Source organism: Nomascus leucogenys, chromosome 6 (genome assembly GCF_006542625.1).
Source record: "Nomascus leucogenys isolate Asia chromosome 6, Asia_NLE_v1, whole genome shotgun sequence".
Classification (NCBI taxonomy): domain Eukaryota; kingdom Metazoa; phylum Chordata; class Mammalia; order Primates; family Hylobatidae; genus Nomascus; species Nomascus leucogenys.
This window is the reverse complement of record NC_044386.1, coordinates 92,611,563-92,638,336: the sequence shown is the minus strand read 5'-3', so window position 1 is coordinate 92,638,336 and position 26,774 is coordinate 92,611,563. Positions and strand designations below refer to the sequence as shown.

The 26,774-nt window shown below is 38.8% G+C and overlaps 1 protein-coding gene across 9 annotated transcripts in view; it reads right to left on the bottom strand.

The window, feature by feature from the left end:
* NEO1 (neogenin 1) overlaps positions 1-26,774 on the bottom strand; it is a 265,178-nt gene that overhangs the window by 54,357 nt on the left and 184,047 nt on the right. For 6 of the 9 annotated variants that reach the window (XM_012507524.2, XM_030814721.1, XM_030814722.1 and 3 more), the window contains exons 8-11: positions 14,455-14,674; positions 6,536-6,690; positions 1,842-1,990; positions 1,333-1,471 (exon numbers count right to left, since the gene is read on the bottom strand). In XM_012507524.2, the coding sequence (XP_012362978.2) occupies positions 1,333-1,471; positions 1,842-1,990; positions 6,536-6,690; positions 14,455-14,674 (663 nt within the window). The remainder of the gene's footprint in view (positions 1-1,332; positions 1,472-1,841; positions 1,991-6,535; positions 6,691-14,454; positions 14,675-26,774) is intronic. The other 3 variants (XM_003267185.3, XM_003267186.3, XM_003267184.3) reach the window with 1 other exon arrangement.

Below are 26,774 nucleotides of genomic sequence, written 5' to 3'. Positions count from 1 at the left end.
TATTATGTAATATAGCTAATAACATATCTAATATTTACTATTGCCTAATACCATATGTATCTAATATTAAGTAATTATACCAATAATGTCCTTTATGGCTGTTTTTTTACCTCCAGATGCAGGATCCAAAGATCATACATATTTTATTTCATGTGTCTTTACTCTTCTTTAATCTAGATTCTAGATTAAATCTTGAGAATCTAGATTAAATCTTGAGAATCTAGATTCCTCAACCTTTTTTTTCTTTCACAAAACTAATATATTTTAAGAATCCAAGTCAGTTAAAATTTTTTTTTGCAGAGCTTCCCTCAACTTGGATTTGTCTGATTGTTTCATCATGATCAGATTCAAGTTAAATATTTTTGGTACTGATACAACAGAAGTAATATTGTGTCTTCCTCCACGTATCACATAAGGAGGCACGTGATGTCAGTCTGTTCTTTTATTGGTGATGTTAAGTTTGACTCTTTTCTTAAGGGAGTCAAACTTTACCTTCTGAAGCATGTGCATTTATATAAGAGTGGTATACACATAAATACATTTTTTTAAAAAGACATTTTTCTAAAACGTAAGATTTAGCTGAGTTTCATGAAGCAACATATACCCTTACTAAGTGCAGTGAACTCTAATCTTTTCTGTTCTATTCTAAAAATATATTTTTTTAAAATGCTGGTTTTGACCTACTTAATCTCTTTGGCAAGCTGTAGTTGGAAAATCACTGCTCTAGGTCATGGGTGTATATATATATACATATATGTGTATATATATATATATATGTATATATATATATATATATATACACATATATATATACGTATACATATATGTATATATATATATATATACATATATATATACGTATATATATATGTGTATATATATAAAAATTTAGAAATTCAGTCACAGGTGAGAGATAAAACAGTCACAAATATGGAGGAACTAGAAAGACTAATTTGGCATGCAAATATGATTGTTAAGTAGAAAAAGGCTAGTCTTCCAAAAGCCCTGGAATGGTCTGTGTTATGAACAAGCTATAGTATTTACTTACACAAAAGCTTCTGCTAAAAATACAAACGCTGAGAGCCTATTCAGTAAGAGGCACTTTATGCTCTATGCTTTCTCACTGAATCTTTACAGCAACTCAATGAAGTTGGTATTATCCACATTCTACACGTAAAGAAAGATGTTCAGACTTGACTAAAGTCATATTACCAGAAAGTGGTAGAATTGGGATTTGAACTAAATCTTCTAGACATCAAAGCTCATGATCTTACAACTAAACCACTAGGGGCACCAAGTGTGGTGTATTGTTCCAGAGGAAGAAAGACTCACCATCTGACAATGTTCGAACAGCAACATCTGGTGTGGAAACTCCAGGACCATGTTTATTGTAGGCCACCACTCGGAAACTATACTCTGTATATTTTTTCAATCCATTAATGGTGTAAGAGTGACTTGAAACATCAACATCCTTGAATAAAATAAAACATTTTATACATATGCACTCAAGCCAAAAGAAAAGTTGAAAATTAAAGAATTAGCTATACGAATTCTATATTCTACATGAAACAGATTTTATCCCTCTTACATAAGGTTAATAGTCAAAGCAGATTAATCATAAATTGACAATTTACTTAGAAATACTGCTTGATGTTCAGTGACCATTGCTGGTAAAAACTACACAATCAATCTTGGTACAAAGAAATAGAATCTGTCAACTTTTCATTTCCTATATATCTTTTTCCCCCTCACATTTCCAGTCAAGCAACTACTGAGTTTTGGAAATATATTTCAACTCTACTATTCCAATCAATGGTTTGAAAAGTTGCTTCACTTCATACCTGTTCTTTATCAGTCCCTTTCTCCATGTAGTACAATTTATAATTCTGAATCTCCCCATTGCCAGACACTGGTGTTTCCCACATAACAGTGATGGAGGTAGGCGAAGCTGCATATGCACGAAGGTTAGGTGCTGGGCCAGGGAGCTGAACTAGAAAGAAAAGTTCGAGAAAGCAAGATATAAATGAAAGGCTACACTCCTCAATAACCATTCTTGGCAATACTGTCGTATTGGCCATGTTTTTAAAATAATAGAAGCTAAGAAAACAATGGATTTGATTGAAGTGGTTTTAGAATAATATATAAACACATTTTCCTTTTTATGATTCAAATCAAAACCAGAAATTACACTGAAAAACTTTCCTTGTGGTTTATAAAATCCCAGTTTTGCAGGGGGCCTACACAAGACATAAAAGGCAACCACCACAGAAAGAGATCCTTCTTTTGCCGGGCATTGTGGTAGGCACCAGGGATACAGTGATGAAGAGAATCCTGCCCACAAAGAACTCCTGGTCTAGCAGGAAAGTCAGACATATAAACAGTTACAAAAAATGTCGTAAGTGCTAACAGATTTAGGTAATGGTTATAACAAAAACAGAAAGACGAGAGCACACAATTCTGCTTTGGGAGGGGTTTGGGAGGGAAAAGAAGGATTGGTGAAGAATTCTTCGAGTCAAGCAAAATGAACACTTTCCTCAGATACCAAGGGGAAAATCATTCCAGTCAATGGGGTCAATAGGGAGAATATACAAAAAGACAGTGTTAAGTGGTTCAGCTTGGTTGAAACAGAGTGGATATGGGAGAGAGAATGTTGAAAACAATGACTAGTCAGATAGTGAAGAACCCTCTAATGTCCTGCTATTGAAGCTCACATTTTCTCTAGTAGGTGTTAGGTAACTACTGAAAAATTATGAGCAGGAGCATGATATGATCAGATCTGTGTTTAGAAAGGACATATGAACACATGTATGGAAGAAAACAGTAAAAGAACAAGACTAGATAAAAGAATAATAATTGTAAAACAGCTACCATTTATTGAATGGTTACAGTCAGTCAAGCACTAAATACTTGACATGTATTTTCTCATATAATCTTTGCACTAAACCAAGTGAGATGAATATTATCATCCTCATTTACAGGTGAGGTTATGAAGTTAACAATTTTTCCCAAGTGATGGGAAAGTTAGCTAGCGGTGGACCCGGGAGTCGAGTACTTGCTGATTCTAAAACGTGGGCTCAAGAAGACCCGTAAGGAGATTATTACAATACCCATGATAGGATGCATGTGACTGGAAGACTGGATCACTGGCTGACTGCTGAAGTGTCTAGCTGGCTCTATCTCCTACAATGGCTCACATACCTACCCTTTTACTGTATTATTTTTGTCTGACTGACAGGTTCCAGTTCCAATTTATACACAAATCCTGTGTGGCTGTCTATGCCTACACTTTGGTAGACATTCTGTATTTGAAAACAATTTCTCTGGCACTAGTGTTTCTGTAATAGACATTCATTAGATTTAAAAACTGGGAAGGGAAAAAAAACTAACAAAATGTAAAACACACTGGCTTTTCTGAGTAACAGCACCACAGCTTAAGATTAATTTTGCTATCAGAGTTGAGAAATCTGAATAAGGTTACTCTAACAGTTGTTTGCTTTAGTTATGAATCATGTTACTCACTTCAGTTAAGGGCATATTTTGTGCAGCCTGACAGGTGGGATTTGTCACACTTCTGCTGCTATGGAAAACTTTCCTCTAACTTATTAAAGGAGAAGAAAAACAAAACAGTCCCTAAATTCTCTTGAAATCATTTTCAATATATTCATTGGCCAAGTGTAGGCAAATATGATCCTAAAAAAGGTGCTAATGAATTCTTTCATTTCAGCTGTACAGTGGCATAATAAATGGAAAAAATGTTAAGTTGGTTTGTGAAACTAAATATGTAAAATATTTTCCAAGGGCTGGTTCCAACATTTATGCCTCCCCCACACAAGCTGAACACCTCCAGATGAAATGCAAATCTCTCTTCAGAAACTGCTTCTCTTTTGCCAAAACATGTTACAGTCTCTTCTCCATCCCTAAAATACCCTCACCAGAACCTGCTGCCCCTTCTACCTATATTCTTACAACTATTTTCTTTTAGCCAAACTCCTTGAATAAATGGTTATGCTGCCTATTTTCCTTAAGGTGATAACACATCACACTGTTGTCTATGGTACCAGACCATAAGCTCCTTGTGGACAGAAGTCAGGTCTTACTCATCTTTACATCCTGACTGCCTAACACAGTGGCTGACACATGGTGGGCACTCAATAAATCCACTCTTCTTCACCCCTTTTCTTTCATCTCTAAACTTGACAATGACCCTCACAGTGGTTCTCAATAATCTGATGTATGAGCTCTGAAATGACAATGAAAACTACAGATTCTTTCCAAGGGAAATGTGAATATGTACAGACACAAATATTTATTTTCATGGAGTTTCAGAAGGTTCACAGCCTCGGGATAGGACCCTTGCATTTCCTTCATTTTCGTCATGACTTACCTTGCATGTGCACTGTTAGATTCTATTTCTGGGATTTGGGTCATGCAAATCGCTTCCCACAAAATGCTTGCTCTAAGTCAAATGCCTCAAGGCCAGCCTCAGGTCTCATCTTTCCCTAGGATCCTGCCTTGACTTTTCTATCTTTTACAGTAAGTTTTCTCTATTCTGTATCCTAGTATCTCTCATGAATGATGCCTCTATATGAAAGCTGTTGAAGGGTAACTGAGCTTGAAACCAAATAGAGTATGCCTGCTCTTGTCTGGACATAGATAAGTGTAAAATTCAACATTCTGCCTGTAATGAGAACACACTCTTCCCTTAAATCAATCCCCTGACTCTGTGATGGCCCTCTTGTTCTTGCCTGGATTTGATTCTTATCTTCAATCTCTGTCACTGAAATGATGAAAGGTCTCCTATCTTGCCTGCTCCTTTTTTAAGGGAAGAAGACCTAGCTTGTTCATCCTTGCATCTCCAGTATCTTGCACATTACCTGGTATAGGGGATACTCAACAAATATTTGACAGGTGAATGATATGCCGTAGCATTAGAAAGTGAAGTTCTATAGCTTCTTGACTTACTCTACCCATCAGGTAAAGTTCTTAAATTATTTCTATAGTTCCACTGGTAAAGTCATTTAATCTATTCAGCTGCCTGGTCAGTAGCCTCTACAAATATATCTAAAATACTCTCTACTCAAAGTAAAATATTTTATTATTACTAGAAGTTTTTAATACAGAAAAACTAATGCTGTTAATAGTAAAAGTAGACTGAAGAATACACTGAGGTGGCCGGGCGCGATGGCTCACGCTTGTAATCCCAGCACTTTGTGAGGCTGAGGCGGGCAGATCACGAGGTCAGGAGATCGAGACCATCCTGGCTAACACGGTGAAACCCCGTCTCTACTAAAAATACAAAAAAAAAAAAAAAATTAGCCGGGCGTGGTGGCAGGCACCTGCAGTCCCAGCTACTTGGGAGGCTGAGGCAGGAGAATGGCGTGAACCCAGGAGGCAGAGCTTGCAGTGAGCAGAGACTGCACCACTGCACTCCAGCCTGGGTGACAGAGCAAGACTCCACCTCAAAAAAAAAAAGGAAAAACAGTAATTTGTGTTAAAAGAAGGCAAAAGTCTAGACAAAAGCCTCAAGTAGGAAAAGCATTTATTAAGATTTGGCTGCTTGTAATTTCGGGCCTACAGTTAGTTTACGACCCAAACTTAAGATATACAACACATTTATAATATAAATAAACCCAATTGATATTCACGTCACAGAAAATCTTAGAGATGTAATTAGAAGTAACCCTATTTAGCACAAAAGACCACAGGTCCAAAATAAAGCCTCAAGGAGATTCTAAAGAGCATGGTATGCCTAAAGATAGACAATCCAGTTAAGAACAATTATTAAATACCTTCTTCATGTGCAAGGCATTACACTAGACACTGTGGGAAATGTAAGGATGACAAAGCCTCCGCCTTTGCTACAAAATCAGCAAGATAAGTTCATAATCATAACTGAAGGAAAAACGTGATAAATATCTTAGAACTGTGGAGATAACAATATTAGAATCAGAGGAAAGATTCTAGAAGGCATCCCAGCTAAGTCTTAAATGGTCAGTAAAATATGAACACGTAGAAAAGCACCAACAGAAATATATTGTCTTATACTATCTGCTGTTTTTTTTTTTTTTTTTTTTTTTTTGAGATGGAGTCTCACTCTGTCACCCAGACTGGAGTGCAGTGGTGCAATCTCAGCTCACTGCAACCTGCGCCTCTTGGGTTCAGGTGATTCTCCTGCCTCAGCTATTCTCCCGAGTAGCTGGGATTACAGACACCCACTACCATACCCGGCTAATTTTTGTATTTTCAGTAGAGACGGGATTTCACCATGTTGGCCAGGCTGGTCTAGAAAACCTGACCTCAGGTGATCTGCCTGCCTCGGCCTCCCAAAGTGCTTGGATTACAGGCATGAGCCACCATGCCCAGCCCTATTTGCTGTTTTTTGATGTAAATTAATTTTGCCTCCCCTAATTGATAAGGACCCCGAAGGTAAGGAACTGTTATCTTCTGCTCTCCTATGGTGTGCAAGGCTAAATAAAAGTAGAACTTCAGAGAGGTCTACCTCTAGGGGGTGCTGACAGACAGGTGGACGACTTACCCTCAGGTTGTGTTTCTACTCGCAGTGGAGCTGAACTCTCTCCTGAGCCATGCTTATTTTGAGCCATAACTCTAAAGATGTACACGGTCGCTGGCATTAGGTTTTGAATGGTTACCTGCATCTCTCCTGGGCGACTAGTATTCTCAACACGTTCCCTTTAGACAAAGAAAGATTTGGAGAGAGATAGCATCAATTAGGAATACTTCCAGAATGTACAGTTTCATTTTCCACTCCACATAAAAATCTATCAGTTTAAGTCAAATTAGCTGTCAAACAATGAAGCTTTTGGGGGTAGGACAGTGCAAAGAAGATGGGGACTGGCAAAAGAGCAAGGGCATACATATCCGACAAGTCGGTGATGTTCTTGCTGAAATGTTACTGCTATCGCTGACCATAATCACAACCTCCTTTCAGAGAAGACACAGGGCTCTTCTCAATGCCATTTCAAATGCGGCAGCTAGTCATCAACTTTCTAGGCTTTAGAAATCACTGAGTTTTAGGGAAATTGATGGAAGGTGGATATTGGTATGACCTAATGATATTTCACAGAAAATATCAAAGAATGCTGTGTATATTTTGGCCAAGAGACTCTCAATAAAAAGAATGCTAGAGGTTATCATCTTTTAAAATTGGAAATAAAAACATTAAACATTTAAATAAATCCTAAGTGTAACCCAGTCTATAAAATAAACTGATTACAATACTGATTTTTATAATTTCTTAAAATTAACACTTCAATGATTTTGAGGCTGATATGAAATGATATGAAATGTTTGACAAACTTTATCACAAACAACTCAAATCCAGTAGTCTAGTATTTAATATCATGAGATGAAAACTTAAAACCAGTTATCTAGGTTCTTTACTAAAGGTGGCTTCCAGGTTCTGTCTTGGGGTCTGTGTGACTAACACAGGTCCATAAACATGCTCAGTCTACTGTACTCACTAGAATGAAAACCAGACTGTATAATCAAGAGTTTTCAACAAATACTGTGAAGGAATTTGTTTTAGACAAACAGTTGGCTTTTAGGAACTGTCATTCATGTGAGGAAAGAGCTATACCTGTCTTGAGAAAGTAATTAAAGAGCCTCAAACTACTCCATTGAAGAAATTATTCTAATTTATTGAATTAAAATTCTTACTTTAAAATACTGATAATTTGCCTTCAAATTGCAGATTAAAATTTGTGTAGGTCTACATGACCATATGCCAATTTGTCTGATTGTGAGCATTTGCACTGCAGAGAAGTCTTTTCGGTAATTTTCTATAGTTCTTTAAGTTACTTTATTTTAATTAAAAAATCCAACAATAGTACCCACATAATATTTACAGAGGATTTTGTCTCTATAATCAGCTAGGTCCCCTGGAAAAGAACACTGTGGTAACAAAAATTATTTTTCAGAGATACTTGAGATACCTAAAAATACTATTTTCTCTTTGGCTAAATCTCTCAGTCACAGGATTTACAAGGAAGGATCAACTGATTTCTTACAATTTAAGGTTTCTGACACTTGGTCTGATCACGGATGATCCCTGTCTTAAAGGGAGGTACAGCTGATGCTTGAACAACACAGGTTTGAACTATGCAGGTCCACGTATAAGCGGATATTTTTCAAAGAAGTTACACTGAGTGTGCCTGCCTTTCCTGTCCTGCTTCCATTTCCTCCACCTCTTCTGCCTCTGCTACTCCTGAGACAATAAGACCAACTCCTTTTCTTCTTCCTCCTCCTTTTCAGCCTACTCAACCTGAAGGTGAAGACCTTTAGGATGATCTACTTTCACTTAATGTACAATAAATATTTTCTCTTAAGATTTTTTGTTTGTTTGTTTTGAGACAGGGTCTCACTCTGTCACCCAGGCTGGAGTGCTCTGGTGTGATCTTGGCTCACTGAAGCCTCCACCTCCTGGGTCCAAGGGATTCTCGTGCCCTGGCCTCCAGGGTAGCTGTGACTACAGGTGCGCACCACCACGCCTGGCTAATTTTTGTATTTTTAGTAGAGACAAAGTTTTGTCATGTTGGCCAGGCTGGTCTCAAACGCTTGGCCTCAGGCAATCCACCCGCCTCAGCCTCCCAAAGTGCTGGGACTATAGGTATGAACCACCGCACCTGGTCCCTTATGATTTTTTAAATAACATTTTTTTCTCTAGCTTACTTTACTGCAAAAATACAGTATATAATACATATAACATAAAAATATGTACTAATAGACTGTTGATGTTATTGGCAAGGCTTCCAGTCAACAGTAGGCTACTAGTAGTTAAGTTCTGGGGAGTCAACTGTATTGTATTTTACACTAAACTAAAGGCTCTCTGAGAGTACAGATCAGGTCTCCTTTGTTCACCTTATACAGAAAAGTTGAAACAAGTTTTCTTCTAGAAAGACACAGGAGGGGGACTATTTTACTTTAAACTGAAGTAAAATACTGTCTCATTCACGGTCGCATACCATAGAAGCACTTAGCAGAATGTTCATACAGGGAAGCTGCATCACAAATATATACTGAATGAATAAATGAAAATCTGCCTTCTGATATGTATATCTTGTACAGTAATATCATACATATATTTTTTGTTTGCTTCTATGTGAAAGAGAAAAAATGGGAGAAATAAGTGAAGGTTACTAATACCTAAATCAAATTTCTATAGAAGCATTACCATTAAAAAAAAAATCAGTCATAGGTGATCTGACACTATTGGTCTGAGGTCCCAGAAATAAGTTACTGTGCAGAAAAAAACCCTTGGTTGTGGGATAAGATTCAAGAAGCATTTGAAACAACAATTCTCATAAGTGTGTGGGGTTACAGTGGGACTCAGGTTAGAATGTGAAAGCTAAGAGTCAAAAGGGAAAGAAAAAGGCACACTTTATAGAAAGAAAGCACTGGGCTGGAAGTTAGGAGATGCAATTCTAGTTCTGGCAATGCTACTAGCTTGTGAGGAAAAGTCACTAATGCTTTCTGGGCCTCACTTTTTTTATGTATTAAATGAAAAAATGAGACAGGGTGGGCAAACTTTTTCTTAAAGGGCCCAGTAGTAAATATTTATAGGCCAAGAGGCAAAATGGAGGACATTATATAGTTACCTATGTAACATTTCAAATGTAACTATTTAAAAATGTAAGAACTATTCTTAGCTCCAGGGCCATAAAAATAAATAACTGCTCCAATTTGGCACAGGGTCCATGGTTTGCTAACCACTTGACTAGACTAACAGATCTCTAAGGCTTCAATCCATCTTTAAAGTGCTATAAATAGCAGGAATACCTTACTTTCCACTTCCCACTTAATGGTTAATATAGAAAAGTACTGCTTTTTTAAGAAAGATGAAATTTTCATAGCTGAAAAGGCGGAGAGGAAGGACCCTCTGAAATCTCTGGCAATTCAGGTACCTAAAAGAATTACAGCTCATGACCAAAGCATATGGTGCCACCTGGTGGCTGAATTTTCAAATGCAGGAAGTGGGTGAATTTGTAAATGCAGGTAGTGGCATACATTCTCACATTGAATTCTTACTACACGTCTCTGAAGTAAATATACTACCCTTGTTTTTTAGATGAGAAAATTTAAGCTGATAAGATTAATAAGAAAGTTTTGTTTATATAACAATTAGCCAGGATATAGTCTTATGACTTAAAAGAATTAACTTCTCCTTCATTGCCTCTATTCAGAAATCATAAAGTAATGAAGCAACAAAAAACTATTATGGTCTCCCAAAATCTTCCTTTTAAATGTTTCCCAAATTTGTCCTACCCACTTCAAGTCGCTGCTTTCATCTTCATCCAAGCCGACAACTAGCACGTATCTAGGCTAACATAATTACTACCCAATTTTGTCTCCCTGACTCTATTTTTTCTCTCCTTTAATCTTGGGTAGTGTTCCCAAAGTACTGTTTAATAAAATCACAGTGTACAACTTTCTTAACAGTCGAAAATGGTCCCTTCTTATCTGATTATGTCCAAATTCTCACTGGCATTCCAGCATCTGGCTCCAAATGTCCACTTTATTATAATCTCTTACTAATTTCTGCCAAATACTCTGGGCCAGTTTGGCCAGCTTTCTTGCCTTTGCATCCTTCTCATAGCATACACACAGATGGCCTTACCTTGCACTTCCTCTTCCTTTACATACACTTGTCATGCCCACCTTCCCCTGCCAATTCAACTTCTGTTATCTCTTCCAACCACAAATTAATTTACTAATCATTCCTGCTTACTTCAACCCACAATCTATCATAAAATTTAAATAAGTGAGTCTCATTAAAAACATTTAAATATAAAAGTACACATAGTTAAAAAAAAAAAATAAGTCTCAGTTCTCTTTTGTCAAAACCTGTCCTGCCCTGAGAGCTGACTGTGGCACATATTGATGTACATCTCACCAGACAGTCTCCATGCCAGGGTTTCTCAACCTTGGCACTACTGAGACATTGGGCAGGATAATTCTTTGTTGTGGGACTGTCCTGTGTGTGGCAGGATGTTCATCAACATCCCTGGCCTCTATCCACTAGATGTCAGTAAGTACCTCCCTCATCCCAGCTATGACAACCAAAAAAAAAAAATGTTGCCAGGCATTGCCAAATATCCCCTGAGGGATGAGGGGGCAAAACTGTTCCTGGTTGAGGATCACTGCTTTAGGCATTTACATACACATCAAAATATACAGACAGGAAATGCATCACGTGATTTCATCGTGTGAACATCACAGAATGCACTTATGCAAACCTCAATGGTATAGGTAGGTGTATATCCCACACACCTAGGCTGTATGGGATAGCCTATTGCTTCTAGGCTACGAACCTGCACAGCATGTTACTGTACTGAACACTGTAGGCAATGGGAACACAATGGCAAGTGTCTATGTGTCTAAACACAGAAAAGGTACAGTAAAAAGACAGTGGTATAATCTTATGGGATCACCATTGTATATGCAGTCTGTCTGACTGAAGCATTGTTATGTGATGAACGATTGCATATTATGTGCCCATTCTTCTATCAGTGGATATTTACATAGTCTCCTTTTATAATCTTGCAAACAATGCTATAAATAAACATGTTTGTATGAGGGCCCAATGCATACATATATCTGTATGTCTATAGGACAGTTACCTAGAAGTGTGATGGAAGGCTGTGTATATTTAAAATATTTTAAAATTCTGCCAAACCACCTTCCCTAGACTATTCTAATTTATACTGCCACCAATAACCTAGAGTGGTTTTCCTTCTAGCTGTCAACTCATTGAACACTGGATATTATCAACTTAAAATTTTTGCCAGCTTTATAGATGAAAAATGATAACTTGGCCAGACACCGTGGCTCATGCCTGTAATTCCAGCATTTTGGGAGGCCGAAGTGGATCACCTGAGGTCAGGAGTCCGATACCAGCCTGGCTAACATGGTGAAACCCCATCTCTACTAAAAATACAAAAATTAGCTGGGCATGGTGGCAGGCACCTGTAATTCCAGCTACTTGGGAGGCTGAGGCAGGAGAATCGCTGGAACCTGGGAAGTGGAGGCTGCAGTGAGCCAAGATAGTGCCACTGCACTCCGGCCTGGGTGACCCAGTGAGACTTTGTCTCCAAAAAACAAAACAAAAAACTAAAAACAAACAAAAAAAACCCCATCATTTTGCTTCCACGATTGCCTGAGATGGTGAAAACCTTTTTTTAACTCTAATGGGCTTTCCAGTACTATGAATCATCTGCTTGTATTATTCGTCTCTTGGGATATCTTTTACTTATAACTTGTAACTTTGTTACTCTTTCCTGTTATGGCTTCTGGATTTGCTATCTCCCTTTAAAAGATCTTTCGTGTTCTCCAAATGATAAAAATCATTTCTATATTTTCTTCTAATATATTTGTAGGTTTTAAAAATATTTATCTCTTAATCCATCTATAATTTAAGACAGAGATATAACTTTTATTTTTCCCACCAAATGGATAATCAATCTCAATATGATTACTTGAATTATCTATTATTTCTCCACTGATTGAAATTAATGTATTCACTTAATAAATATTTACTGAGTGTTACTAAATGCCAGGCTGTGTTCCAGGTGCTGGAGAACTCTATTGAACAAGACAGACAGAATAAATAAGCTAATAAAAGAGAAAATTTCAGAGAGTAGTAAGTGCTCTCAAAAAAAACCAAAAACAAAAAAAACCCAAACTAAAAGCGAAACAAACAAAAAAATACCACACACATACCAAAAAATAGGGTGATGTGACAGCAGTGGTGTTCTGGTGAATGTTTAACAATTGGCTCTGGTTTGTAGCATTTGTCACTGTAAACACTCCCACCGTGCCCAATTTCAAGCTGCCAAGTCATGTCATTAGGTTTGCAAAATTTCCCGAGCATTTAACAATTAGCTTGGGAACAAGCTGGCTCTGATACCCCACTGTGTGACAGTCACCAGGGCTAAGTTTGGGTTGGTATTCAGGGAAGGCCTGAGGAGATGTCATCTAAAGATGACAGATAAGAAGCCAGATGTAACTCATGTGAGGAAAATGCATTTCTGGTAGAAGGCACAATAAGAGCAAAAAACCTATTGTAGAAATAAAGCTTATTATGCAGAATTACTGAATGGTTTCTTCCTTCTGTGAAAGCTTATGAGATTTTCAATGAGATTTCAAAGTCTATTGAAGATATTTTAATGGTGACATTGAAACTTGCTGTTTGGTAGGAATGTCTTACCTTTTTTATGTACAGAACTATGTTTCTCTACCCTTGTAAAACTCAAAACATACAGTATAGCATTCAGGTTAACTCCCATCTATTGGTCTTAAATTATGCCACTTAGACTTCTTGAGAGTATTAAAGAAAGGGTCCTGCACTTGCTGAACTTGCCAGTCTGGTATTAACTACAATATACATCAACTATAAGCATGCTAATGGAAATACAAGCTTTAGCTGATGTGTCAGGGCTCCTACTAAAACAGGTATCTTAGCTTTCTTATTCTGGTTGGAAGAGCACAGTGAAGGAATTTACTCAGCAATGTGTGAACAGTCAGCATGTGGCATGGTTCCTTCCAAAGAGTTTATAATCTGGTTGGGAAAACAGCACAAATACATATAACATAATTGAAGAATAACAGCTTAAGGTAGTAAAAGATCACATATTACCATAATCAAGTGCCAATATTAGGGATACAAATACATGTACAAGGGAAATGCTCTATGTGCTGAAAAGGTGGGGAAAGATCTTTGAGAGCTTCATGGGGCTTAACCTGGGCCAAGAAGGATTAACTGAATTTACCTTCAGCTGAGAAAGGGGCAAGGGGAAGTGACTGAAGAGGACACACTGGAAAAAAAGGCTATAGTGATTAGACTGGTTTCACTAGAAAGTCAGTTACATTGGGGAAAAAGGAAAAGCAAGTTGGACAGATAAAGTGAAGCCAGCCTGTGGCATAAAGCAGCCTAGACATTATAGATCTTCTCCTATGAGCAATGTGAGCTCCTGAGGGGGTGGAAATGAAGAGGAATGTAATGAAAATGCTATTTTAGGAAAAGTCATCACTAACTACGCTTGTTTCATCAAGGGGAACCCCTGGAGCTCCGCAGCCCACACCACATAAGGGTGTGGCAAATATTCATTTAAGTTTACTTTAATAAATTAAGTCTACCTTAATCTCTAGAATTTATACTGACTGAATCTTATGAAAAAAGGGCACTCCTACTTACATTTAAATACATCCACCTCAATAGCTGTATCTACCCTCTCCCTAAGTCATCCCAGAAAAGGAGAGACTACCAGGACTTTAGTCTGTTTGGGAGTTTATTTAATGACCTAAAATTAGGGAAGATGCATCTCAGTGATCTTATTTTCTGGACTAAAAATTGGTACAGATACCAAGAGCCAGGGTGAGCATGACAAGGCTGCCGTGACCAAGAGGCAGTCAACTGGTCGCAGACACACAGGCACTTACCTAGCAATCCCTTCCTTGGTGTAGAACACAGAGTAGGTAAGGTTGTCTCCGTGAGGATCTGATGCAGGTGTCCGCCACGTCAATTTGATGAAGCGGGTAGAGACCAGGGAGGCCACGACATCCCGAGGAGCTGAAGGCAGTGGTCCCGTTGTAGCTGGTGCTAGATGGTCAGTAGTGGCACTGGTCAGTGAAGTGGGAGGTAATGTTGGGATGGCAACATCTTGTCATGTGCAAACATTGGGGAATATGAAGGGCAAACCACGACGGTTTTAAAAAAGAGAACAGAAAAAACAAAAAACAAAAAAGAAATAAACAAAACCACGATGGGAAATAAAATAAAATGAATGAACATAAAAAAGGCCATTAAACTGAAGGCTAACATGCAGGCCAGGGTAACTACTGAAAACTAATGGGCACTATTCAAAACACATCACTGTAGAGCAAGCAGACTTTCTGGCCACTATAATGGTTATGGGAAAGGGACAAGGAGGGTGACAGCTGAGAATAAAACATCTCACAGAAGGCACAGCAGTGCTCATGTAATTTTCTTAATCCTGAAAGCAGCATGCAACATCTGTCAAACTTTGCATAAAAGTCTTGCAAATGACAAGACTTCACTATTTTCTTCTACTTTAACATATGGAATAGTATGGATGACCCTAGTTACACTCAGAGGCCCATGGCTATTGTGACTTCACTGCAGAGCTCCTTTGCAGGAGAATTGAGGGCCACATCTTCAACTTTAGTCTAATATTAAACCCCGAACCCCTGTATTTGGTAATCCTGCGGGGGAAGGTTGATAAACTTCTTCATTTGTTTATCAATAACAGATGAATAAACTTCTTCATTTGTTCTTGTTGTTTTGTCAATTCATTTAGCTATGACAGTACAAAATCCTGAACCAAAAATTCCAAAGCCAAAAAATTGCAAGTCAGGTAGCTAATCTGTTTGTTACACTCTTCACTGCGATGTATACTGAAACAGCTTGCAGACCTCAAGGACTGGATGGGAGAAAGGAAGCAGTGGCAAGCCAAAGCTGCTAGTCAAAAGCCACTTTTGTATAGCGGTAGCCATGGGTAACTTCATGACTTCCAAGACAGCCCATTCTACTGATGAAAACAAAAACAAACAGTCCTGATTGTAGAATTTTATTCCTAATACTGAACCTGAAATCTCTTTCACTTCGGGGTTAGAGAGTACAAGTTTAATCTCACAATTTTTAACTGAAAGACTTCATCAGAATCATGTTCGAACCTTAAAAGGGAAATTAGTAGGAGAGACGTAGAGAGGAAAACATGAAAACCGTGAACCTAGTTTTGAATGAAGTGGTGGAGCAACAACCTCCTGGAAATGTCTGTGAACTGCAAGAGTGTAATGTGATGCAGTCTAAATAAATATGCCACATGAAATAAATTATCTATCTCAGGGAAACGGCAAAGGAGGACCAACCTAAAATCTCTAGATAGGTGGAAAGGGAGAAGAGTAATCCAATAGCTACCACTTACTGAATACCTTATATATGGCACTCTGGCTCTCTATATAGATCATTCGATCCTTACAGCAGCTCTATAAAATAGGTACAATCATTTTCTCTAACTTATGTGTAGAGACTGACATTGCTAAATCACTTGCCCTAGGTCACAGAGAGTGGGTGGTGGAGTGGTATTAATAAAATCAACTTTGGTTTTCAGTTTAAAAGACCTCTGGATATAGCCAAGCAGAGTCTGAAAACTTCTAGTTCTTGTGCAAATCACACAAGAGAGCCTTGTTCTCTCTCACGCTCCCTTTTTTTTTCTCCTCCCTTGGTAGTGCTTTTAAGAGTGCAGATTGTTCTAAGAATGTAAGATAATGCAGTTTTAGCCCCGATGTTAAGTACATGCTTCACTAAAGCAAGTGTCAACACTACAAAACACTAACTCTGAATGGTTGCTGAGGCCTTGTAGTACTGTTACACATCAACAGATGCACTGTCTTAGAGGAAATAAATACCTCTCATTCACAGCTTTCAGAGTTTGTCTTTATATATTTTGTCAGTTTACTCACACAATAACCCTATGAGGTAGGCTGGAAACGATAGGATTAGATGCTGAGATAAAGGTTAGGAAGGAGTCAAAGACTTCCAAATTATTAGCTTAGGAGACTGTGGAGCTGGAGGTGTCATTAATAGAGAAAGGAAATGTTAAGAGACAACAGATTGAGGGGGAGATTATGAATTTGGTTTTGAATATGCTGTGCTTAAAGTAACAATTCAACACCTATGGAATAAATGAGATGCAAATGAAAATATGGATCTCTGATTATTGTAAAATTAAAAGTCATTAAAAACCCTTATTGGGAAATGATTCAAAAAGTAGCCTGAATGGTCTTGCTTTGCTGCCTCATTTGCGTGTCCATCTAGAAACACACTAAGCTGCCTCCAATTCTGACCCAACTCATCAAACTTAACTCTTCCCAACTATCTACTGGCTAGAGAGAAGAGGAAGTTTGCTGTGTGAGAGGCAGCAGAGCATACTGGAAAGAGCCCAGGACTTTGAGTACAAAGACCTATGTTCAAAACTTGACTCTTCTAATACACAAGGTTGGGCAAGTCACTCTGATATCAGTTTCCTTATCTGTAAATTAGGAATAATAATGCTCCCTACCTAAACCCCAAGCTGATACGAACCAAATACCAAACAAGAAAAGTGCATGTGGAAGCTCTGCGTACATGTTACTTGCTATGACTAGCTCGAATGAGTAACAACATAAGGATTTCAGTAGGAAAGCAGCTGGCGAGGGAATGCAAGCAGGGAGGACGAGGTGATGGGAGTAATGAGTGATAAAAGAATCACTTAGATAGGGAAAACTCAATTACCCTACTGAACTTCCATAGCACAGATCTATAACTCTTTAACGGCATCCAGCACATCCTATTTCCATTTTTCATGTTTACATTGTATTACTTCCACTAATCTATAAGCTCCTTAAGGACAAAATATGTATCAGCTTCATCTAGGAATCACTCAACATGCCTCTGTATACTTTAGATAACCAAGTGTATATTTATTGAATTAATAAATGGAAGGAAATTCAGGGAGAACATGAGTACGACGAAGACAATGTTTCTAGAATCTTATTACAAAAGGCAATATTTTAATCTCTTTGGTTGATACAAAGTGTATATAAATAACATTTATATAATGATATACCATTTGTAAAGCAAATATGTTTTATTAGTTATACAGGGAATAAAAGTATAAATAATGCCTGATCATTATAAATCATTCCTAATTAACCATGGGAAAAATCCATGCCCACTGTGGCCCCAGTGTTCTCTATCAACTTTCCCCAGGTTGATTCTATTGCCGCTGTTCCATATCCTAGCTGAGCAGGTAAGAGAAAGCAACTTATGTGATCACAGAGAATCAAACAGGCAGTTAAGTTACACTAGCATCAATGGCAAGATGATGTAGACTGGGACTTTAGATTCTTGGCATGATGGTTTGAGACTGACAAATCCTCTTCCCCCAAAGCAACTATAAAGCGGAAAAAAACTGTCAAAAACTGCAAACTGACCAAAGACACATAACAAGCTGAGAAGCATCTGTTCATGAAAATTACCAGACTTCACACACAAACAGTGTTTGACGCATCCCCCTGTAGCTCTGCTAGAGTGACTGTTCAACCAGGCTAGAGCAGGCCCTACAAACCAGTGGTTTTGCTGCTGTTGCCAGAAGAGCTCATTTGGTATGGAGTGTTGTCAATTAGAGGAGAAATCCTGGTGGCAAGTGAATAGGAAGGGCCAGTGCTCTGCTGGCCTGAGGTTGTATCATATTGAGGCAAGCAATGGATGGTAGACTAGCCATGGAACAATGTATTCCATGAGGTGAGAAAGTGGTAAGAAGGCTTGGTAACCTCTGCACATATCCTAGGTTGACTGAAGGCCATGTGTATGTACCCTAGGGACTGCAGCAGGCCCAAGCCACTCACACACCCCTGGCAGATGAAACCTGTGTGTGTGTGTGTTCACAAGACAACTGAGAGAGCCTGGTAGAAAGCAAAGGCTGGGCAAACTAAAAAAAATCCAGATTTTGGATGCACTCCCCAAATCACACAAAGACCCATCAGCTCAAAGTGGTAGGCTTATTGGCTTGAGGTATTTGAGCATAACTTCTGACTAATCTTTGGTTCAACACTAATCTATACAGACACAGGGCAAAATCTAAACAGAGACTTTTAGAAAATACAAATAAAAAGATAATCAAAACTAAATACTAAACAAAAACATCTGTGGTTGCACACCCTGGGAGAGGCAGAAATCACAGATTTAGTACAGGCAAGTTATTAAACAAACAAAACAAGAACAACTGCTAGGGGGTGGGAGGAAGAGTCAGAATCCACAGTTGCTACAATTTATTATCCAAAATATCCAATATTCAACAAAAGTGAAGAGACATGCAAAGAAAAAAAGTGTGACTCATACTCAAGGGGTAAAAAAGGCAGTCATTACAAAATGTCTTTCGTGGAATGTCCTCAGATACTGGATTTAACAAAGACTTCAAAGTGGCTATTTAAATATATTCTAAGAACTAAAGAAACTGTCAGGAACTAAAAAGGATCTGACAGTTTACCTTACTGATAAGCTAACAAGTTAGCTTATTACTGATTCATGGGTGCTGGCAGATGATACAAGTGCTGCATCAGAGAAAAAGAACTTTATTACTCATGGCAGTGGAGGCAGCTAGAGTTTCTCGTTTGTTTTTGTCAGTTTCCCATGCCCTCAAAGTCCCATGAAGGCAATGCGGAGGGGCCAGGATGGATGCCTGCATATGCAGGTCTTGCTCTATCACCCAGGCTGGAGTGCAGTGGCACGATCATGGTTCACTGCAGCCTCCGCCTCTCGGGCTCAAGCAGTACTCCCACCTCAGCCTCCCGAGCAGCTAGGACCACAGGCATGCACATCCACGCCTGGCTAGTTTTTTGTACTTTTAGTAGAGATGGGGTTTTGCCATGTTGCCCAGGCTGGTCTTGAACTCCTGAGCTCATGCGATCCACCCGCTTCGGCCTCCCAAAAGCGCTGGGATTACAGGCAGGAGCCACCACACCTGACCTGTTTACTACTTTTATAGCAAGAGGAAGCAGGCCCCAGACAAAGAGAGGCTTACTGTGGATATCTAATTTAATTCTGTTGTGGTCAGAGAACACACTCTATATGATTTTGGTCTTTTAAAATGTATTGAGACTTGTTTTGTGTCCTAGCATGTGGTCTATCCTGGAGGTTGTTCCATGTGTGCCTGAAAAGAATCTGTATCTGCAGTTTCTTATAAAGATTATGAAGATTCATAATGTCACAGTTAGGTCAAGTTGGTTGACAGGGTTATTTAATTATTTTATATCCTTCCTAACTTTGTCTAATTGTTTTAGCAGTTTTTGACAGTAGAATATTGAAATCTGCAACTATTATTGAATTATGTTATTTCTTCTTTGAATATAACAATTATAAATACATACACATCTAACAAAAAAGCCCCAAAATATGAAAGCAAAAAATGACAAAATTAAAAAGAAATCTGAGAAAACCCCAAATATTTGAAAATTAAACATGCTCTTCAACAATCCTAGGGTCAAAGAAGAAATCATAAGAAAAATTTAAAAATATATTTTTAACAGGCCAGGCATGGTGGCTCATGCCTATATAAACCCAGCACTTTGGGAGGCTGAAGTGGTGGATCACGTGAGCCCAGAAATTTCAGACCAGCCTGGGCAACACAGCGAGACCCCATCTCTACAAAAAATAAAAAAATTATCCAGGCATGGTGGTATGCACCTGTAGTCCTAGCTACTTGGGAAGCTGGGGCAGGAGGATCACTTGAACCCAGGAGGTTGAGGCTGCAGTGGGTCATAATTGTGCCACTGCACTCCAGCCTGGGTGATCGTGAGACTCTGCCTCAAAAACACAATTTTTTTAACACTATAAAAATAAAAACACAATGTATTAAAAATTACAGGATGCAGCTAAAGTGGTACTTTAAGGGAAATGTAGTGCTTTACCTACACCAGAAAGAAGAGAGGTCTCAAATGAATTACCTAAGCTTCTATCTCAGGTAGAAGACTAGGAAACTAAGAGAAGACACAAGTTACTCAAATCAAGAATAAGAGAAGGGACAATAGTACAATACTACCAACCTTACAGATACTAAAAATGCTTTAAGGGAATATTTTGAAAAAAAAAATTGCCAACAAATCAGACATCTTAGAGGAAGGGGACAAATTCTTAGAAGAACATAAACTGCCAAATCTATCAAGAAGAAACATAAAGTCTGAACAGACCTATAATAGAGAAATTGAATTAGTAAGTAAAAATCTTCCTACACAAAGAAAATTCTAAGTCCAAATGGCTTTATTGCTGGATGTTATCAAATATTTGAAAAGAGAAATAATACTAATCCTTCACAAACTTTTTCAGGAAATAGAGAAGGAGAAACATTTCCTAACTCATTCCTGTGAGTTCAGTATTACTCTGTTATCAAAGCCCAACAAAGAAAAGAAAGAAACGTGACACATGAAAAGAAAGCAACAGACCAGTATCCCTTATGATCATAGTATAAAACTCCTTACCAAAATGTTAGCAAGCCACATTTGGTAACACATTAAAAAATTATATGCCATGACCAAGTAGAATTTATCATAGGAATTCATGACAGTTTAATGTTCCAAAATCAATTAAACACATCACATTAAGAGAAAAAAGAAAAACCACTAATTATCTCACTAGACACAGAAAAAGCATTTGACAAAATGAAACACCCATTCATGATAAAAACTCTCAACAAATTAGGAAAAGAAGTAAAATTCCTCAACCTGAAAAGCCTACAGTGAACACTGTATGTAATGGTGAAAGATTAAATGCTTTTTCCCTAAGATTAGAAACAAGACAAGGATATTAGTTCCTCATTCCTTAGTACTAGAAGTCCTAGCCAGTGCAAAACAGCAAGAAAAAGAGAAAAAGGAAATACTGATGGGAAAGGAAGAAGTAACACTATTTTCATGTGTGAATGACATAATTATCTATGCAGAAAACCCTCATGAGTCTACTAAAAAAAAAAAAAAAAAACAACTAAAACTAATAAATAAGGCTAGCAAGGTCGGAGGATGAAAACCAACTATAGTTCTATATTTTAGGAACAATCCAAAAATGAAATTAAGAAATCAATTCCATTCAGAAATTCCACTCACAATAGCATCAAAAAATTAAAATACTTAGAAATAACTTTAACAAAAATATCTAGGAATAAATTTTAAGATACTCAGGAATAAACCTAGAAGAAGTATAACATTTGTACAGGGAAAAAACTACAACACATTGCAGAGAGAAATTAAAGAAGATCTAAATAAATAGCTATTCCATGTTCATGAATTGAACAACTCAAAGTTGTTAATAAGGCAAGTATTAACATGCTAGAAGAAATGCAAAAACCTAGAATAGCCAAAACAATTATTAAAAAGAACAAAAAAAGTTGGAGGATTTATATTACCTAATTTCAAAATTTACTGTAAAGCTATAGTAATCAAGACACATGAATAGGCACATTGATCAATGAGATAATTCAGAGTCCAGAAATAAACCCTTATATTTGTGGTCAATCGATTTTTGGCCAAGGTGTCAAGAAATTTCAATGTGGGAAGAACAGTCTTTTCAACAACTAGTGCTGAGACAACAATATACCCACGTGCAAAGTAATGAACTCACACCATATATAAAAATTAACAAAATATCTCATAGTCTTAATATAAGAACTAAACTTCTAGAAGACTTCATGTCTTGAGTTAGCAAAGAATTTTTGGACGTTACACCAAATGCACAAGACATAAAAGAAAGCATGCCCTGATAAATTGGATTCTATTAAAAACAAATACTTCTGCACTAAAACAAAACAAAACAAAAATAAAAACAACAACAACAAAAAACAACCCACAACTAAGTAAATGAAAAGCAACAGACTGGCAGACAATATTTCCAAATCATGTATCTGATAAAAAAAAAACTTATACCCAAAATATATAATGAACTCTCACAACTCAATAAGAAAAAAACCAAAGATAAAAAAAAAAAAAGGCAAAAGCTTTGAATAGTCATTTCATCAAAGAAAACATAGAATAAGCACAAGAAAATGACATCATTAGTCATTAGGGAAATGTATATTAAGAGCACAATGAGATAACTACTCTGGTGGCAGAAGGGAAAGCAACCAACCTGACGCTAAGAAACAAAGGTTTTTACTACATGTGGCCTAGAGATCTGTATTTTTCATGTTTGCTTTGGGCCCTTGATGACTGGTTGGCATTTATAAAAGTCTTTGAGAATTTCTGGACACTTTAATTTTATGAAGACTTCAGATAGATTGATTTTAAGCTCAGGTGTTTTGAGCAAAAGAAATGTCCTAGGACTGTAACTACTGCTGTTTTACACTAGGAAAAAAACAATGTTTAATAGTTTCAACTATCCAGTCTTTCTTTCCTTTTAACAGCTTTACTGAAGTATGATTTACATACCATAAAGCTCACCCATTATAAGTGTAATAAACAGCCTCCAGAATAAGTCTAAACATCTCAGCACGGTGTTCAAAGTCCTCCAGAGTGGTCCAATCGTCGCTTTCTAGGCTTATTTCCTAAACAGGATGTGCTCTCGATTTGCTTGGTTACTTAACAAGAAGGAACTTTATAGCTTTTATACCTTTGTTCATACTGCTACTATGTTTAGAACAGTATGTAAACACCATGTAAATCTGAATCAAGCCAAAGGCCACTGGGAAATCTATTTGAGAAAAGGTATTACATTTTCAAATGTGAGCATTGCTGTCCGCTCTGACCTGCTGTTCAAATGCTTGGCAGCAGCTTCACACTGGCCCAGTCGCTGAAACCTAAGGGCCTGCACAGGGTTGTAAGTAGCAAAAACTGAATTGTTCCGTGGAAGTTCCTAAAGAATGATGACGTTTCTCTTGATCTGGCTTTTTTGTTTGTTTTTGAGATGGAGTCTGTTGCCCAGGCTGGAATGCAGTGGTGTGATCTCGGCTCACTGCAGCCTCTGCCTCCTGGGTTCAAGCAATTCTCCTGCGTCAGCCTCCCGGGTAGCTGGGCTTATAGGCATGTGCCACCATGCCTGACTAATTTTTGTATTTTTAGCAGAGATGGGGTTTCGCCATGTTGGTCAGGCTGGTCTCGAACTCCTGACCTCAAGTGATGTGCCCGTCTTGGCCTCCCAAAGTGCTGGGATTACAGGTATGAGCCACTGTGCCCAGCCTGACTTGGCTTTATATTGAGTAAGTCATCAGAGCTACTCCTAATATTTCTGAGAATTAACTTTCAAAATCTAGCTATGCTGTGGTTGATGGTTCCAGTTTCAATACATTAGATTTGTGACTGATAAAGTGTCACTTAGTAACATCTTATAATTATTAGTTTAACCAATACATGTACTTGAAAGTTTCTGAAGGTGGAGATCATGAAATTCTGCAGTAGGCATGTTGCACCCTTGGTTAAGCAGATCCCCAATTATCCCAATTTGACGCCCACTCACACCAACTACAGCTGTGAGTAGGTACATTTACATTTTCTTTTTGGAATCCAAATTTTATTCCTTTTTCATAACCTTTCTGTGAAAATAGATTAGTTTTGAAATTTCTTTAAAAATTTCTAAGCTTATTTGAAAGGTAGGAAAGTATCACGGAAAATATTCTTTCTCTCTGGCCCTTCATTAGGAATCTACTAAATTGTTATTTCCCAGGAATGTTCACTCTAACATTATTCAGAATTCGTTATTCAGAACGGAGTCAGATAGATTTACATGGTGCTTATTACTCCAAACATAGTAACAGTGTGAACAAAAGTACAGTTCCACAGAATATTACTTTTGGGAAATGTTAACACGTATACCGTAAAATAAAAAAGAGAACAACAATCAAATTTGGGAGACTGTAGAGATTTGCCACGCATATTAGTACGTTAAAGACTCCTAGCACCTCTTCTGTTTGTTAACCTAGCATTTCTCATTCTTATTTGATCATGAAATCCCTATTTCCCCAAACAGTAATCTAGTCTGGGGATCCATCCCTGAATTAAATTCTTCCTGAGATACTGTCTAGCAGAGAGCCCTTTTAAAAGAGCCCATGCAGGCATTCTTCGGATCATCATGGCAGACGGGAGAGGCAGGACTAGACTGCAGCTCCGACTTGGATGGAGAGAGCAGTGTGCAGAGGCTTGCACTGTGAATTTAAGCTCCAGATTGACTGCAAGAACAAACCAGCAATCCCGAGAGGACCCACAGGGAAGTGGATTCTGAAGGCAGAGGATTGCTCATGCAGGACCTGGGAGAAACCCCAAATACTGTGAGTGCCCCAAGTGCCCCAACTGTGGAAGTGGGAAAGGGAGATTCTCCTCTCCTGAACACACATCTCCACTGGAGAAACTGAAGGTTGAGGGAGAAGTTTCCAACCTTACCTGGAGCTGAGTCAATTTAGAGAGCCAAGCAAAATACAGTGGTAGAGGAAGCAGCGAGAAAGGCCCTGGGAGCTCACTAGGTCCCCAGGCAGGCCATTCCTGCCTGGTACCACAGGGATCCTTTGGGAGGGCAACCAGAGGAGCACGGGGGGGTGGGGGAACCACCACACGGAGAAGGAAATCTCCAGCTGAACTTTGTAACAGTTTGAAGCCAGGGAGAAGCCTCTTGGCCAGCACTTGGGACAGGGTGAGAATCAGGTGTGCAGACTCCATAAGCTGGGGATGAATTAAGTCCTTTTCTTTCACAGCTGGGAGGCAGACAGCCTGGGACAAGTTCTCAAGCCTGGCTCCCCCACTGCTGGCAAACAGACTCGGGGCTGTCAGACGGGGCACAGTGGGAGTGAGACTGGCCCTTTGGTTTGCGTGGGAGCTGGGTGAGGCCTGTGACTGCGGCTTTCCACCACTTCCCTGACAACCTGACAACCTGCATGACTCAGCAGAGGCAGCCATAATCCTCCTAGGTACACAACTCCATTAACTCACCCCCATCCTCCACAGCAGCCGCAGGGAGACCCGCCCAGGGAGAGTCTGAGCTCAGACACCGTCTAGCCACGGCCCTTCCTGATGGTCCTTCCCTACTCACTCTGGTAGCTAAAGACAAAGGGCATATAATCTTGGAAGTTCTAGGACCCCACCCACCTCTGGTTCCTCTCTATACTACCACAGCTGATGCTCTCTGGAAAGTACAACCTCCCAGCAGGAGGCCAACCAGCACAAAAATAGAGCATTAAACCACTAAAGCTAAGAACCCTCACGGAGTCCATTTCACACCCCTGCCACCTCCACTGGACAGGTGCTGGTATCCGCGGCTGAGAAACCGATAGATGGTTCACATCACAGGACTCTGTGCAGACAACCCCCAGTACCAGCCTGGAGCTGGATAGACTTGCTGGGTGGCTAGACCCAGAAAAGAGGTAACAATCACTGTAGCCTGGCTCTCAGGAAGCCACATCCATAGGAAAAGGGGGAGAGTACTACATCAAGGGAACACCCCGTGGGACCAAAGAACCTGAACAACAACCTTCAGCCCTAGATGTTCCCTCTGACAGAGCCTACCCAAACGAGATGGAACCAGAAAACCAACTCTGGTAATATGACAAAACTAAGCTCTTTAACACCCCTCAAAAAATCACACTAGTTCACCAGCAATGGATCCAAACCAAGAAGAAATCCCTATTTACCTGAAAAAAAATGCAGGAGGTTAATTAAGTTAATCAGGGAGGCACCAGAGAAAGGTGAAGCTCAATGCAAGGAAATCCAAAAAATGATACAAGAAGTGAAGAGAGAAATATTCAAGGAGATAGCATAAAGAAAAAACAAAAAATTCTGGAAACATTGGACACACTTATAGAAATGCAAAATGCTCTGGAAAGTCTCAGCAAAAGAATCAAACAAGAAGAAGAAAGAAATTGAGAGCTCAAAGACAAGGTCTTCCAATTAACCCAATCCAACAAAGACAAAGAAAAAAGAATAAGAAAATATGAACAAAGCCTCCAAGAAGTCTGGGATTATGTTAAATGACCAAACCTAAGAATAATTGGTGTTCCTGGCCGGGCGCGGTGGCTCAAGCCTGTAATCCCAGCACTTTGGGAGGCCGAGGCGGGCGGATCAGGAGGTCAGGAGATCGAGACCATCCTGGCTAACACGGTGAAACCCCGTCTCTACTAAAAATACAAAAAATTAGCCGGGTGTGTTGGCGGGTGCCTGTAGTCCCAGCTACTCGGGAGGCTGAGGCAGGAGAATGGCGTGAACCCCGGGAGGTGGAGCTTGCAGTGAGCTGAGAT